Here is a 15,449-nt window from a genome sequence, read left to right as displayed (position 1 = left end):
TATCTATCTATCTTTGGAATGTATAACAAAATTGGTATCGCTTAACATAACTGTATGACGAGCATAAATGACTAGTCATAACATGAAAATCATAACACGTATGTCATGAATGTCATGATTTACATGTCATGGTCGTGCTGATCTAGCAGTTGTTTGGTTCACATGAAATATTTTAAAACTGGTATGCTTTCACACGACTGCATGGCGAACATAAGTGACAAAACCTGACGTGGAAATCATCCCATACATGGCATGTAAGTCATGACTACACGCCTAGCTCATGGGGCACCCGTGGTCGTTTCGCGAGCTTCACATGTACCAAGTTTGGTATTACGTAACGTGAATGGACGACGAAGGTATATGACTGGTGCAAACATGATAATCATGACATGCGTGTCATGTAAAAACATGACTTCATACAACGCTCACGACGCGCTCGCGGCCCGTTTCGCAAGCTTCACATACACCAAATTTGGTATTACGTAACGTGAATGGACGACGAACACAAATGCAAACGCAAACATGACAATCACGACATGGAAGTCATGTACGGCATAATTTACATGCCTACCACTGTGGGTGCTGGTATTGCAAACCTTTGAAATGTCATCGTTTCGCGACTACAAACAACATACTTGCGTCTTATCTAGATACGTGAGTGCGCAAACATTTCTAATTGTGTTTGTGGCGTAATACGTGCGTCCGTACCGCAAAGTTGTGTTGATTTTAAAAGGACATATCAAACTTCCTCATTCGTGCTTCGCATATCATCGATTTCTACTGTACGTGGGATCTGCTTTTTTTTTTTTGTAAGAACTTTTTAATCTAACTGAAAAAAAAAAAGACTGAAGGAAAGAGATATCGTGCTAACTTACATCGTTGGGACAAAGATCGGCAGGTGGCACCTTCAAGTCGTGTACAACGGTCGGGAGACGGATGGACATTTTAATAAAGTGTGTAAAAGTCAGATAACCATTTTTGGCGGGGCTTGCTGAAAGAAATTTTGAAGGTGAGTTGAGATGACGTGCAAGGTATTCACTCGGTTTTTGTATCATATTCAAATCTTTTTGGCTAGAGAGTTGGTCATGTACATCCCCGTGTACATCAATGTTAGCAAGTGAGCATACATTTCGGCATCAGAGCCATTCACATAGGTATTCATGGCACCGTCAGCAGCACCCGCAGCAGTCAGCTAAGAAGGTCTCCCAGTGATTTCAAAAGTTAATTCAAATGTACCCGAATTACACTCTCGCTGTTCTGTTCGTGGGTGTCTGGTGTAAGTCTGTTGTTAATAGTAAAATAAAAAGCACCCCTCCCCCTCGACTACTTAGGGCCATAATTTGAGAGCCTCTCAAAGCATGGCCTTGAGAGGCTGTCAACGCCAGCGCTGTTTCTCGCCTATACAAACTTGAGCTACGTCGGGCAACCAATAATTCCCAGATTAATACAATTTATAATACGCCTTTCTAGCTCTTTCGTACTCCGTATGCACCACGCTCGGTTCTCTCAAGTAATGCTTGTAGCTACTAACGGTAACAGGCTTTCAATGATATTCAAGGCCGCCAAAGACATAAGAAAGAATAAAACTGGTACAACGTGGTAAGACAGGTTCGTGTGTCACGCGCGCAATGACTCGGTAGCGGAAACTAAATCGGCTCATCTTCACCGACCTGGTCTTCCCAGAGGGCATTTCTCAACGACAAAAAACAGGACTTCTTTTTTTTTCAATTATTCGTCTCCACTTCAATTCTCTCCCGCTCTTTTTTTTTTTTTTGCTTGTGGAGGGAGTTGCCACGTTTAAGTTTCTTAGGCCGAGTGCAGGCACCGGTCTGTGTTTTTCCGTATTCCTGTAAATCCGCGATCATCTTTCCTAGCAGGCGCCAGGAGGGAGGACACGAGCTTAAAACCGTTTGCAAAAAAAGTAGCTGTAGTACACTAATCAGGTCCCATGGAGGGGAACCACAACTCTCATTTTCAGCTGCTGTTTTGGCGGAAACTGTTGATTGATATGTGGGGTTTAACGTCCCAAAACCGCCATATGATTATGAAAGACGCCGTAGTGGAGGGCTCCGGAAGTTTCGACCACCTGGGGTTCTTTAACGCGCTCCCAAATCTGAGCAAACGGGCCTACAACGTTTTCGCCTCCTGCGGAAACGCAGTCGCCGCAGCCGGGATTCGATCCCGCGACCGGCGGGTCAGCAGCCGAGTACCTCGGGGCTCTGCGGCCACTATACTCGTGAACGTTACTTCAGTGAAAACGATGTTTACATTCTAAGTGAGATTTATTTTGAGCAGATGTACGTCAAGCATGCACGCTTATTGATCGAAGACTGGATTTTACTTTTCTGTAGTGCGCGCTTCCTGGTTAGCTCTTCTGAGGCCGCGTTATTGCGTGGAAAAGTAAATATGTTCGCGAGTAAGCGTCGCGCACGGTGTATATTTACAGCTGCAGAACAAAGGTTCGCTTTCGTGAATTGCTTAACTGAGTGCGGCATGTACGCAGCGCTGAACGCCGCCATTGCTTTGAGGTGAGAAGGGTTGTATAAACGAAAGTTCTCTGGCGTCGACATAACGAACCCACATGCATGCATGTTATTCTATTCCCACTCTGGCTAAGCCTATGCAAGGCCGTCGCACGAACTATACTGCATATTGCGTATACGCAATACCCGCAAAGTACCATTCGCTGCTTCTGCATAGTAGATGCAAGATGCACGGAAACAGTTTTTTACTTTCACATATGCGCGCTTATAGAAATCTGAAGATGCAAGGAACATTCCATACGATCGATGTGCGAATACATAGAACAAAAAAGTAACCCAAACAAAAATAACACATTGCTGTAGAACAAGAACGTCTAAACTTGACCGTTGATACTGCAATAGAATGGAGATTGAAAAATAGTTTCTACTAAATAGTGGAGGAAGAGGGGGGCGTCCTCCCCTTTGAAATTTTAACATGTCCTTCCCCCACTTTTTGTTCTTCTTATTTACATAACATTGGTTCTAATAACTTCCCTTATACATTATTTGGCATCATTGTCTGTTATATATATATATATATATATATATATATATATATATATATATATATATATACAAAAAAGGAAGAGAAGAGAAGCTAATTCTTTACGTGGAGAGTAGCGATGGCGACAGCAAGCATGTTTTAGAAAGAGGCGAAGCACAAGTGCCCATGTTCGAAATATGAGGTCGTTGATGGAAACATGGAAATAAAATATCAAAAATCTTTGCATTCTTCTTTCGTTTCCAGCAAGTTATTTGACTCCGATGACCATCATCAACTCTGAGCATATCCTGGCAAAATAAACATTCCTGAAAATCTTCTGAGGTTGACATTTTTTTTCTCTCGTAATCTCTGTAAAGTAACCCAACATTCCCTGTTATAATACTATAATTCGCTATATTTCATAGCGGAGTTATCTTCAACACTTACTAGGGGCCCCAGGATAATGTTCAGCAACCTTTGTTGCTTTGTTATTCGTTTGAATGTTCCGAGATCAACTTATCATCACAATGTTTTATATTCACTTATACAGTGCATATGTATTTCCAGAAAACTAAGATGTTGGAGTAGAAATTAATGGAACAAAAGTAACAAATTTACCATATGGACACAACCCTGCATTATTATTTCCTAGCAAGAAGCACAGAAGACTGAAAAAGCTCTCATTCGGCGACGGTAAAAGAAGAAAACCAGCAGGCTGGTCTTATTTTAATCGTAAAAGAATGGTCAACGTTGTGACGATACGTGAGGCCCGCTACTTTCAAACAAATGACGAAACCAGAAAGGTTGTCGAACTTTGTTTCTTACGGCCTGTAACTATGTTGACAGCTCCACAGTAGAATAAATACCTCGAAGGGCACTACTCTAAAAGGAAGCGATGTTGGTTTACAGATGGTACAAAAGACAGAAATGTCAAACTCAGAACCAAAATTGCTTTGGCATACGGCCTATTTTTTCCGACGGAAAATGGGAGCGAGCATGAACCTTGAGAAAATATGGAGAGAAAGATACTCTTTTGAGATATATGGTGCTGGCGTAGTGTGTCGAGAATCGCATGAACTTCCATACGGACAATTACATCTGTCAAAAGAGAGACCAATTCTGAATCTTCAGTTGAACCAATGGTAATGAAGCTTTTGGTCATACCACAACAGTCACCGGTTCAATGGAGCAGAAGTTTATCTAAGCCAAAGTTGGAGGTGAGAGAGAACGAGGGCAGCCGTGCAGAAGATGGTTAGATTGTACTTTGGAGGTCACAAGGAAGCGTCTATGCGAGCTGAAAATACTTGTCTTCAATGTAGGTCTTAACAGCGCTCATTTTTTATAGTGCCGTACAGTAGTCACCATCGACTCTGCGGTATACGTGACAATTGCAGCACAAAGAAGAAAGCGAAGCGTCGTTATTCGGAGCTATAAATTTGATTGAAATAACACACATAATGGGCACTCGTAATCTCAAGTATAAGCTACTCCAGAAGCCACGATTCAATTTAACGCTTACACCTGGTTCACAATGAAATTTCGGCGACGTCAGTACCACCGATTTGGATTATCATTTCCTTGCTCAGGATTCGCTCGTGACGCAATGTACCTGAATCACCTTTCAGAACATGCATCACGCGAAAATGCTTGATTTTAAACAACCCATACTTGTTTGCCGACACGTTGATATATATGTCGTACGTATTATTAAACTAACTAGGACAACATTAATAGAACAGTGTTAAAATAACATTGTTCTGTCGTTATTTTTTGAACCTATAAAAAGGAATGTATACTAGCGATGACGTTAATTGAAAACGTAAAATGTTCTATTTGGTGTCGCACGCGTATTATGAGCTTGTTGACGCCCCCTTCTTTTCCGGTATGAAATCACGCTACACACGTTCGAAAAAATCGTGAAACAATGTGTCCTGTAATCAGAGCATCCGTCTGTTGTAATTCGCGCGCGTAGCCTCTCCTTTCCCCCGATACACACCTAGGGTGCCAGTCTCGTAACTCTAGCTAGACGCCGGCAGTAATAAGAAGAAACCGGTGAATCTCGTGGCGGCATCGAGACCGACAGACGCGCTTTTCAAACAGCAGGCGGCTGTCACCATTCAGTCGCTGAGCGATCACGCATTCACTCCGCTGACATGGCGGGCTGACGTCGGTACAGTTGGTACACACAGAGCAGCGCCCACTGCGTGATAACAAACTCAAGTAAACACCGAGGGCTTCACCCTTTGTTTTTTTTTTTTTTTGTTGTTGTTACAGAGTTCAAGTCTGCCTAGGAGACTGTTGAAGCAAGCTGCCAAAAGGCCCCCTTCGATACAGGCGCATCGGAAATTCCCGTTGGAAAATTGGCAATTTTTTAAACGCCACCACCGACGGAGATTTCCGAACTTGCCAACAGAAAAAAACCGTACACCCCACATAGTACAGTGCCCCAATGGAATAATTTGCGGGTGGCATACTCACCCACAACCCATATTCGGAACTTCTTGAGTGCTGGATTAATCGACATCCGACGTGCCGCCTGACAACGCGAACAATGACTCGTAAAGTGAGACCGAGCGGAGCGCGCGGTGTCGTCGCTCGTGCAGCAGGTGACACGCACGGATCGCAGCAGCAGACGACGAGAGCCGTCCTGCACCCTCGACTGCAGACCTCTCCAGACAGGTTCCCGCGCGCCCAACGCTAGCGCCCCGGTGAGCTGCGCTCGCGAACTAACGGTGTGTTCTAGTCGAGCAGAGGAAAGCAACGGAGCGCGAAGCGATCCGTAGCCGCTGCTGCCTCCTTTTCGTATGTCTTTTTTCTTTTTCCTTACCGTTTGCCCAGGTAAACTGCCTCGCCAGAAAGAACGGAAGGGTCCCGCTGGGGTGGTGAAGTGCTTCCTGGATCCCGAGGATATCGGACGCACAACGGCGCTCTGCCTCGCTATAGCCGCCTCACTTTGCTTATTCATCCGCGTGCTTGGGAATTTTGCGCGTGTGCCGTCCGGCTTGGGCATCGTCTTTTGTGTACCATGTTCGGGTCGAATAAGTCGGAAGCGATTTGCTTCTTTGCAGGTTCTTTTGTGTCAGGGTAAGTGAACCTGAACGGCCGGCTTGCACGCACACACACACACAGATATATATATATATATATATATATATATATATATATATATATATATATATATATATATATATATATATATATATATATATATATATATATATATATATATTCGTAGGCTCGCGTTATCGTGCGAGAAGGGAGAAGGTCTCCGTTGTGAACCAAAACTTTTTTTTTTTTGCACGCGTACAGACCGTATTTCTGCTCTTTTCATTCCCAGTGCACCCCCCCCCCCCCCTGGCCGAAGACGCATTCTTTATTGTTCAGAGGCTGCGATGTTTTCGGTCGTTTCGCGCCGCAAGCTTTGAAAAATCGTGACCAACATTCCGTACACTCTGCTCGGCCGGCATTGAAAAAAGTCCCCAACAGTAAAAATATGCTGGAAGATGGCTCTTGCATTCCCGCTTCCCCCTCCCCCCGTACTCTATAACTTTAGTGTACGCGGTTGCGAAAGCACTGTGTCAGTGGGCTAATTCCTTTCGCTGCGTTTTTATATCTTTGCTCTTATTTTGCGTTCTTTGAGCGTGGTGGCCGTGCGTGTTTGTGTCTTTCTGTAATCATCTTTTCCTTTTTCTTCGTTTTGCATTCTCACAGAGTTGCAGAACATGTGTGCAGGTGTGCGTAGACGACCCTGGAAAAAGCACGTAGAAACTAACGGTTGAAGACATACCCATGGCACGTTCGCCATGATCAAGTTGTTCAGATGTTTAGATTCTGTCGAACGCAAGGCGAAACAACGGATTTCCCTCTGTGGAAGCAGAACCCTTCGGCTATATCAATCTATTGGCGCGCGATGAAACATGAATTCTAAAACCGGGAGTTTATCCCTCCACTTTTTTTTTCTTTTCTCCAACGGTACGTTGTCAAATGGGAGTGAGCTCGGGTTTCGTCATTTTGTTACTTTCAGTCGCCACACAGCGTCAGTGGGGCTGTTTCAATAAATTTGGCAGCATTGAAGCACACACACACACACACACACACACACATATATATATATATATATATATATATATATATATATATATATATATATAAACACAGGCACGAACGACCCCTTCCCTGCAAAAACACTTCTGGCTACACCACTGCTGGCTTATTCTGATGCATTCAGCTGTGCCCATGACAAGGGGAAAGGAGAAGAGGATGGTGCTGACACTCGGGGGTGGTCGTATTACAGTATGAATGGATGGATGGATGGACACGGCTTGGCTAGACTGCACCACGCAAGTACAGACTAGCCTGGACATGGGATACATGAAAGAAGTTTATTAATGTCCAATAGATCGCACTAGTGTCCTAGCCCGAACGTGGCCGCTGTCACGTTGGGACCGAAAGACCTAGCTTTTACGCCAATTCGCGGGCCCGTTGGACTGCCCTAATTGTCCCAATGTAGGACTGCCTAAAGCTGCGTCTCATTGTTCTTCAGTATTTTCCTTGTCGCTGCGTAATGCGGCGCAACGTCAGAGCATATGAGCGAGATCTATGGTGTCTTTATATTTATCGCATATTGTACGAACAGAGAACTCCGGATAAATCCTGTTAATTAACAGCGGGTTCGGGTACGTTCTTGTTTGTAATAGCCTTAGCGTAATGGCCTGAGTTCTGTTTAGTATACTGTGTGGAGGGGGGAAGACCCTGCGTCCTAGATAGAAATGTTTCGTTATAAGGCCAACACGTTATAAGGCCAATCCATAAAAAAGAAAACTTCAAGGACTTGAAAAATTCCAGGCCGATCGGCTTACTGTCCGTTCTCTACAAGCTGTTTACAAAAAAAATAGCTAATAGAAATAAGGCGACATTAGAGTTCAATCAACGAGAAGACCAAGCAGGATTTCGTACAGGCTAGTCCACAATAGACCCTATTTATACTATCAATCAGGTAATAGATAAATGTGTGGAATATAATCAACGCCTATACATACCTTTCATAGATTACGAGGAGACGTTTGACTCAGTCGAGACGTCAGCAGTAATGCAGACACTGCGGAATCAGGGCATCGACAAATCCACATAAACATACTGGAAGAAATCTACCGTGGATCCACAGCCACCATAGTTATTCATAAGGAAAGCGACAGAATCCGAATAAAGAAGGGTGTGAGGCAGGGAGACACGATATATCCAATGCTATTCACCGCGTGTTTACAGGAGGTTTTCAGGGCTCTAGATTGGGAAGAGTTAGGGGTAAGAGTTAATAGAGAGTATCTTAATATCCTACGATTAGCTCATGACATTATTACCTTGATGGTTAGTAAAATACTCAGGGGACGAATTACAGCTCATGAATACTGAACTCGACACGGAAAGCAGAAGAGTAGGTATGAAAAGTAATATGCACAAAACTGAAGAAGTGTGCTACAGTCTCGGTAGAAAACAGCTTTTTGGCGATTGGTCGATAGACACTGGAAGTTGTAAAGGAATACATTTACTTAAGACAGGTAGTAACTGCGGAGCCGAACCACGAGAGTAAAATACATTCAAAAAGTAAGGATGGGGTGAATTACCTTCGGCAAGCATTATGAAATCGTGAATGGTAACCTGCCACTAACCCCTAAGAGGAAAGTTTATAACAGCTGTATCTTGTCGGCACTTATCTATGGAGCAGAAAATTTAGAGGCTTGCAATGAGGGCTCAACTTAAATTGAGGTAGACGCAACGAGCAATGGAATGGAAAATGGTAGGTGTAACCTTAAGAGACAAGCATAGAGCAGAGTGGGTTAGGGAAGAAACCGGGTTGAAGGATATCATAGTTCAAATCAAGAAGAAGAAGAAAGGTACATGGGCCAGGCACGTAGCACGTAGGTAGGATAACCACCGGTCATTAAGGGTAACTGACTGGGTTTCCAAAGCAAGAAAACGCGCGAAGGGGAGACACAAAGTTATGTGGGCCGATGAGATTAAAAAGTTCACAGCAGCACAAAGCACAAGACCTGGTTTATTGGCGGATCATGGCAGAGTCCTTTTCCCTGCTGTACGCGTAGTCACATTGATGATGATGCTGATCTCATTGTACGAGAGGAGGTGATCCTTGCATTCTGAAACCTCAGCATATTCTTGCCTTGTGGCCGCATGGTTGACAAGTCCAGTATTACTCAGTAAAATAAATTGCCAAAAATTGACTGCGGTCACACTCAGTTATGTCTGGGTGTGCGTAGCGAGAGGCGCGATTAATCTTATTGTCTACCTTGCTGCTGAGTACGATTACGCTGTCCGAGGCGTACAGCTTGTTCTTCGTCTCCTCGGCTCGCTGCCTCCTCTTGGTTCGTTCTGACGACGCATTAAGCCTAGCTTCTTTCAGTCTCTTCGACTCACTTTTCATATCTACCCATGAAACCCACTATAGCCGCCTCTCTCTATATACGTTGCAACGCCGGCTCCTCTGTTGTTGCAGCGCGGTTTCACCGGCTTTCCCTCTGACGTCATGCCAGATAGCATGGCGCTGCCAGCTTCGGCGGTTGCTCGGCAACGGCCCAGCTCTCAGTGCGGCCACCAACCACAACGAAACGGCGAGAATACGGCCAATGTAGCTCTCGTTACAAAATGATTCACAAAATGCATGGAGGATGCTCCAGTTTCCCATCTAATAATGGAACGCGTCAGCGTTTCTAACCCTGATCGCCTCCTCTTATACGCTTGCCATACTTCGCTTCTCGGTGGACTCCAACCATGCCACGAGAAAGGGAACGTCTGTGCACGTAATGCTGGCCGTTGTAAACTATCCTACAGCGCCTATACTTCCAAGTACGGTTGCGGAATACCCACTGCGCGATTAGCCCCGACAACCAACACTGGCGTCGCTGCGGTCGCGGCGATTTGACGTCACGGCAAGGACTCGCTTACTCCGCCACCGCCTGTCTCCTTTTTCTGCGCCCGCTCTTTAGCAAAACGTTGGCGATTACTCCTAAATTTCTTGCCGCAAATCTTTCAAGGTAACTGACTCACATGGTGGAAGGCTTCATAACTAGTGAAACTTGTCGAAGCTGTAAAAACTTTTCATAATTAATAACTTAGGGTAGGCAGATTCGCCTCCGAACGAAAGATGTATTGTGAAAATGATGTTGCAGGACAACAAGACAGTCGTTTTCATTGGGAACACCAAGGAATGGGTGCTACGAAAATATACTGAACAGTGCTGAAGTAATTACCGAACGAGATAAAGACTCTGGGTTCAGAACATATGTGTGCCGAAGTATCACAAACGAAAATATGCGTTTTCGATTCACTAAATACATTGCTCTTTGCCGAACAAGTTACGCTTGCATCTGCGAGAAATCAAATGACTTGATAGAATTGCGCTTTCTCCAACAGAAGACTACACGAATTTGACTGTCATAAGCACTCACCTATAACGTACCCGTGCACCACGTAGCCACCTATTTTGTTGACGCCTTGGCTGATGATGATGATGAATTACGGATAAGTCCTTTGTGATGGGCGGACGGCTTCAAACCACTCACACGTAGCGAAATTCGGATCGTGTAATGCCTGGTGCGAATACACTTCTGCCACGCAATGTTACGTCGTCTTTAAACATTCCTCCGCGCCTGACACAACGATTGATTGATGGATTGATTTGTGGGGTTTAACGTTCCAAAACCACCATATGATTATATAAGAGGCGCCGTAGTGGAGAGCTCCGGAAATCGCGACCACCTGGGGTTCTTTAACATGCACCGAAATCTGAGCACATGGGCCTACAACATTTCCACCTCTATCGGAACGGCAGCCGCCACAGCCGTGATTCGAACCCGCGACCTGCTGGTCAGCAGCCGAGTACCTTAGGCACTAGACTACCGCGGCGGGCAGACACGACGAGAGTGAGTGAGTGAGTGAGTGCGTGTGCGTGTGTGTGTGTGTGTGCGTGTGCGTGTGTGTGTGTGTGAGTGAGTGAGTGCGTGTGCGTGTGTGTGTGTGTGTGCGTGTGCGTGTGTGTGTGTGTATGCGTGTGTGTGTGTGTGTGTGTGTGTGTGTGTGTGTGTGTGTGCGTGTGTGTGTGTGTGTGTGTGCGCGTGCGTGTATGTGTGTGTGTGTGTGTGTGTGTGTGTGTGTGTGTGTGTGTGTGTGCGTGTGTCGGTTGACTGAAGTTTGCCGGTTCATTGAAGAACAAGGAACGATAACGCGGAATATTAAGGTCTCAAGTAAAAAATAGCAGTTTGTAATGACAATACTAAGGTATAGATATCAACAGCTGTCGAAAACTGTAATTAAACTGAACAAGGAGAGAGAGAAATTTCCATTGTGGCAGAAAAGGCGATAAGTTTGTCTGAATACATCTCCTTGCCTGCTATACACAGCGTTAACAAAGGAGAGACGGTGAGAAAGAAAGGAGAGAGAAGGTGTTGTTGATGATGATGAAGAAGATGGCGATGAAGCGAAACCTTGGATTAATTTATAGTCTCTTGTCGAGTTCTGTCTCTCGTAAAAGCTTGTCCAACGCTCTCAGAATATCGCGCTGATGACGAGGTTGTGGCCGCAAGTGAACAAAGTCGCTACAATATACCTAACTCCGCGGCAGTCGCAACCTAGAAAGCTCGATTTACCAGCGTTTTCAAAGTATCAGTTCCGCGCTTTGAACAACGAACCAAGCGTCACCGTTGTAAACCCGAGAAGACTGAACGAACACGGTTGTAAACATTCCCCCGTCGCTTGTATACCGGATGGCAACGAACGAAACGACTGTAGAGTCTACGCAATGAAGCCACCAGCAGCAGGCTGTTTCAGAGTTGTGTCTGTTTACGAATACTGCGCGCTCGTTTTGTTTTTCCAAACAGGGTAATTTGGTTTCCCTGCTTCCGGCTGTGAACGTCACTATGTGTCGCATGCTTGCGTAAAAACTTTCGACATGGTCTGATCACGCTGCCTGCTGGTATATGTATAACATACATATATATATATCCTCACCTGCGAAGCACGTAATATACAGTTTGAATGCCGCTCGTAAATGTGTAACGCCTGAACTCGGCACAGCTTTTTACGTCGCCATTCAGGTGACATCTGTGCTTTTTATTTTTTGTTTTTACTCTTTTTTCCAAGTTCCGGTACTTGCAGTGAAGCGCTTGTACGATAGTCGCTTCCGTTTATTTTGTTAAGTGCAAGTGAAATGCAGAAGGAAGGAAGGAAGAAAGAAAGAAAGAAAGAAAGAAAGAAAGAAAGAAAGAAAGAAAGAAAGAAAGAAAGAAAGAAAGAAAGAAAGAAAGAAAGAAAGAAAGAAAGAAAGAAAGAAGGGGCACGGCACATGGCCTGCAGGCAACATGTCTAAGTTGGCATTGCTGTTTATGCAGGCACTTTCGTGGATTATGGGAGCGACAAGTACGAGCGGCACATTCTGGCTACCTTCCCACGAGTTTCATCAGATAACTGTGAGCAACAAGTGGGTGGATCAACCATCATCGTTGTCAACTGGTGGCGAAAATTGGCTGCCTTTCGACGGAACTTACCAGGACTCTGAAAGCAGCACCTGTACGGCTCGTCTATCATCAGTGACGTCATCCACACCTAGGCTAGAAAAGGAGCAGCAGCCCAACCACGGAACCCTCAGAGGGCACGGCACATGGTCTGCAGACAACAAGTCTAAGTCGGCATTGCTGTTTATGCAGGTTCGTTACCTCTCTAATACAGCATGTTATTGATTGATTGATTGATTGATATGTGGGGTTTAACGTCCCAAAACCACTATATGATTATGAGAGACGCCGTAGTGGAGGGCTCCGGAAATTTAGACCACCTGGGGTTCTTTAACGTGCACCCAAATCTGAGCACACGGGCCTACAACATTTCCGCCTCCATCGGAAATGCAGCCGCCGCAGCCGGGATTCGAACCCGCGGCCTGCGGGTCAGCAGCCGAGTACAGCATGTTATAGTAGTTACAATCGATTTTTGTTAGTATTGCCGTGCCCACACATTTGTATTGCTTGTGTCATTGATTGCTGGTCTGTGGTGTTGATGCTTTTAAAGTCTGGTGATGTTGAGGAAAACCCGGGGCCAAGGACTGCTGAAATGTTGGAGCAAATCTTAGAAAAACAAGTAGCATCCGAAACCAAGATAGATGCTATGAGGAAAGAAATATCCGATTTAAATATTAAAATTGAAAAGTTGACGAACTATTTTAAAGTTATTGAAGAAATGAGGAGCAAATTAGCAGGCTGGAAACTATAGTTAGGCAACAAGAACAGAAGTTAACTGATTACGAAAACAGGAGTAGACGTAATAATCTACTCGTTTTCGGCCTACCGGAAGATTCTGGTGAAACCGAGTCAGACCTGACGGAAACTGTTGTTCATAAACTGTTTGACACAAAATTGGATATTAAAGTAAAATCAGTTGACCAAATCCACCGGCTCGGCAATCAAAAACCGAATAGCTCAAGACCGGTCATCATTAATTTTTACGATTACAGCGAAAAAGAAAGTGTGCTAAAAAACTGCAAAAAATTGAAGGGGACTACTATTAGTGTCAGCATTGATTACGCAAAGGAAACTGTCTACGCTAGGAAAAAGTTATGGCAAAGCTGCGAAACCGAAATGGCAAAGGGAGCAAAAGTGAAGTTGATTCATGAGAAGCTTAAAGTCAACGGCAAGCTTTATCAGTGGGATCCGACACGAAATATTCGTAATCAATGCAAGCAACAAAAAGATAACAAGGAACGTAACCGCAGCTCTGCAACTTCCTCTCATAGCAGCTTGAATGTGCCAAAGCTGACCGATGGAAGTGGCATAAAATCATCTGAGACGGCGCGTTCATAGCTAAGAATTTTTTCACTGAATGCGCGAAGCATTGTACATAAAGTAACATATTTAGAAATCTTGTTAATTACACACAGCCCCCATGTTGTCGTCTTAACGGAGACATGGTTGAATAATGCTATAACAGATAACTGCATCCTACCGCCAGGATACAAGATTTTCCGGTGGGACGGGGACACCCGAGGTGGTGGTGTGGCAGTGATAATTAAAAACAGCGTAGCAGCAACAATAGTACATTGCCAGTCGCCAGAAACAGTGTGCTGCAAGGTGAATAACGCTAATTATACGCATCTCATTGGAGCCGTCTACAGACCACCCGGAAGTCCAGCCGAGTTTTTAGAAGAATTAAATATGTTTTTGTGTGGTCATGTAAATGAAAACACAAGGCTGATAATGGCTGGTGACTGAATCCACCGGCTCGGCAGTGCTTCACCCTTCTCCTGTTTTTGTAATCAGTTTAGCGCACATAAATTGGGTATACCCAATTCATGTGCGCTAAATTAAAGGGACTACCGGGCGCTGCATTAATGAACAGGTTAGGGAGCATGAATTAAATTTAATGAAAGATGGCTTGGCGCATTTGCCTATGCATTGTAAAGCCTGCGGGTGTGTACCACGTTTTGACAAGGTTAAGATTCTAGGCAGAAGTAGGTAAAAAACTGCGCGTGAGTTGATGGAAGCATATTACATTAAAAAGAAAGGTGAAAATTGTATCAGTGAACCATCGGTGACATTGTACTTATCGGAAGAGAGATTGTTCGATAGCTGGATAGCGTAAGGCTGTGTGAAGACTGCGCATGTCTGTATGTTGTTACTTAAGCCTGGATTTTCGCCCGGTCTACTTTAGTTGGAAGTGCCGCCTGTGCTTGTCGTTGAGTGTTTCTTTACTTTGTGTGTGTATAATTTGCGGCCAAATCATGTCAGTAAGCAAGTACCAACTAGGCCAACAATCAGTATTGTTACAATATCCTTCCCCATCCACAGTGTAGCATGCCAGCGGTATATAGACGCCGTAAAAAATCTGTTTTTCATATTAAAGAGTCTCTTTCTCTCTCTCGTTTTGCTTTCGTTTGTTGTTGTAGAATTTAGATTACATAACGTATTCTCTCGAGCTCCATGTGTAAGATGTGACTTGTCTCGTTTACCCACCTGCGTGGTGTGCACTTTGTTCTGGACTGAAAAGGCGCTGATAGAACGCGTGATAGACAGCCTTGTGTGAACTGCGTTCTACATAAAGAAAAGCAATGATGAGTCAGTCACATGGGTCACACAGGTTCTCATATCAATAATTATTGTGGCTTTACGAGCCAAAACCAAAATATGACATTAGCGCATCGTATGGGGTACTCGCCACTGATTTCGACCACCTATAGAATTCTCGCACCGAAATCTTGGCACATCGGTGCTTCACCCCCCTCTAAATGCGACTTGCCGCGGCCGGAAATCAAACCAGAGTCCGTGATCTTACGTCAGATATGTTACTTGTGTCGCATGGGAGTACCTGCAGTCTATAAAATACAGCAAGTCTGCGAAATCCACGGTGGCTGGCAGCTCCATTCTTTGCGCATAAGGTAGCAATCTAGG

The 15,449-nt window shown here is 44.6% G+C and overlaps 1 protein-coding gene across 5 annotated transcripts in view; it reads right to left on the bottom strand.

Moving 5' to 3' along the window:
- LOC119177347 (uncharacterized) overlaps positions 1-15,449 on the bottom strand; it is a 62,286-nt gene that overhangs the window by 26,534 nt on the left and 20,303 nt on the right. Inside the window, exon 2 of one of the 5 annotated variants that reach the window (XM_075878416.1) lies at positions 12,561-12,678. The exons of 3 other annotated variants lie outside the window; for them this stretch is intronic. In XM_075878416.1, coding sequence (XP_075734531.1) covers positions 12,561-12,612 — 52 coding nt within the window. In that variant the 5' untranslated portion in view covers positions 12,613-12,678. Of the gene's footprint in view, positions 1-5,484; positions 5,671-12,560; positions 12,679-15,449 lie in introns of those variants that run through there. One more of the 5 variants, XM_037428826.2, reaches the window with a different exon arrangement.

This window comes from Rhipicephalus microplus, chromosome X, assembly GCF_043290135.1.
Source record: "Rhipicephalus microplus isolate Deutch F79 chromosome X, USDA_Rmic, whole genome shotgun sequence".
Classification (NCBI taxonomy): Eukaryota; Metazoa; Arthropoda; class Arachnida; order Ixodida; family Ixodidae; genus Rhipicephalus; species Rhipicephalus microplus.
Note: the sequence above shows the minus strand (reverse complement) of the source record. Positions and strands in the feature narration are given on the sequence as shown.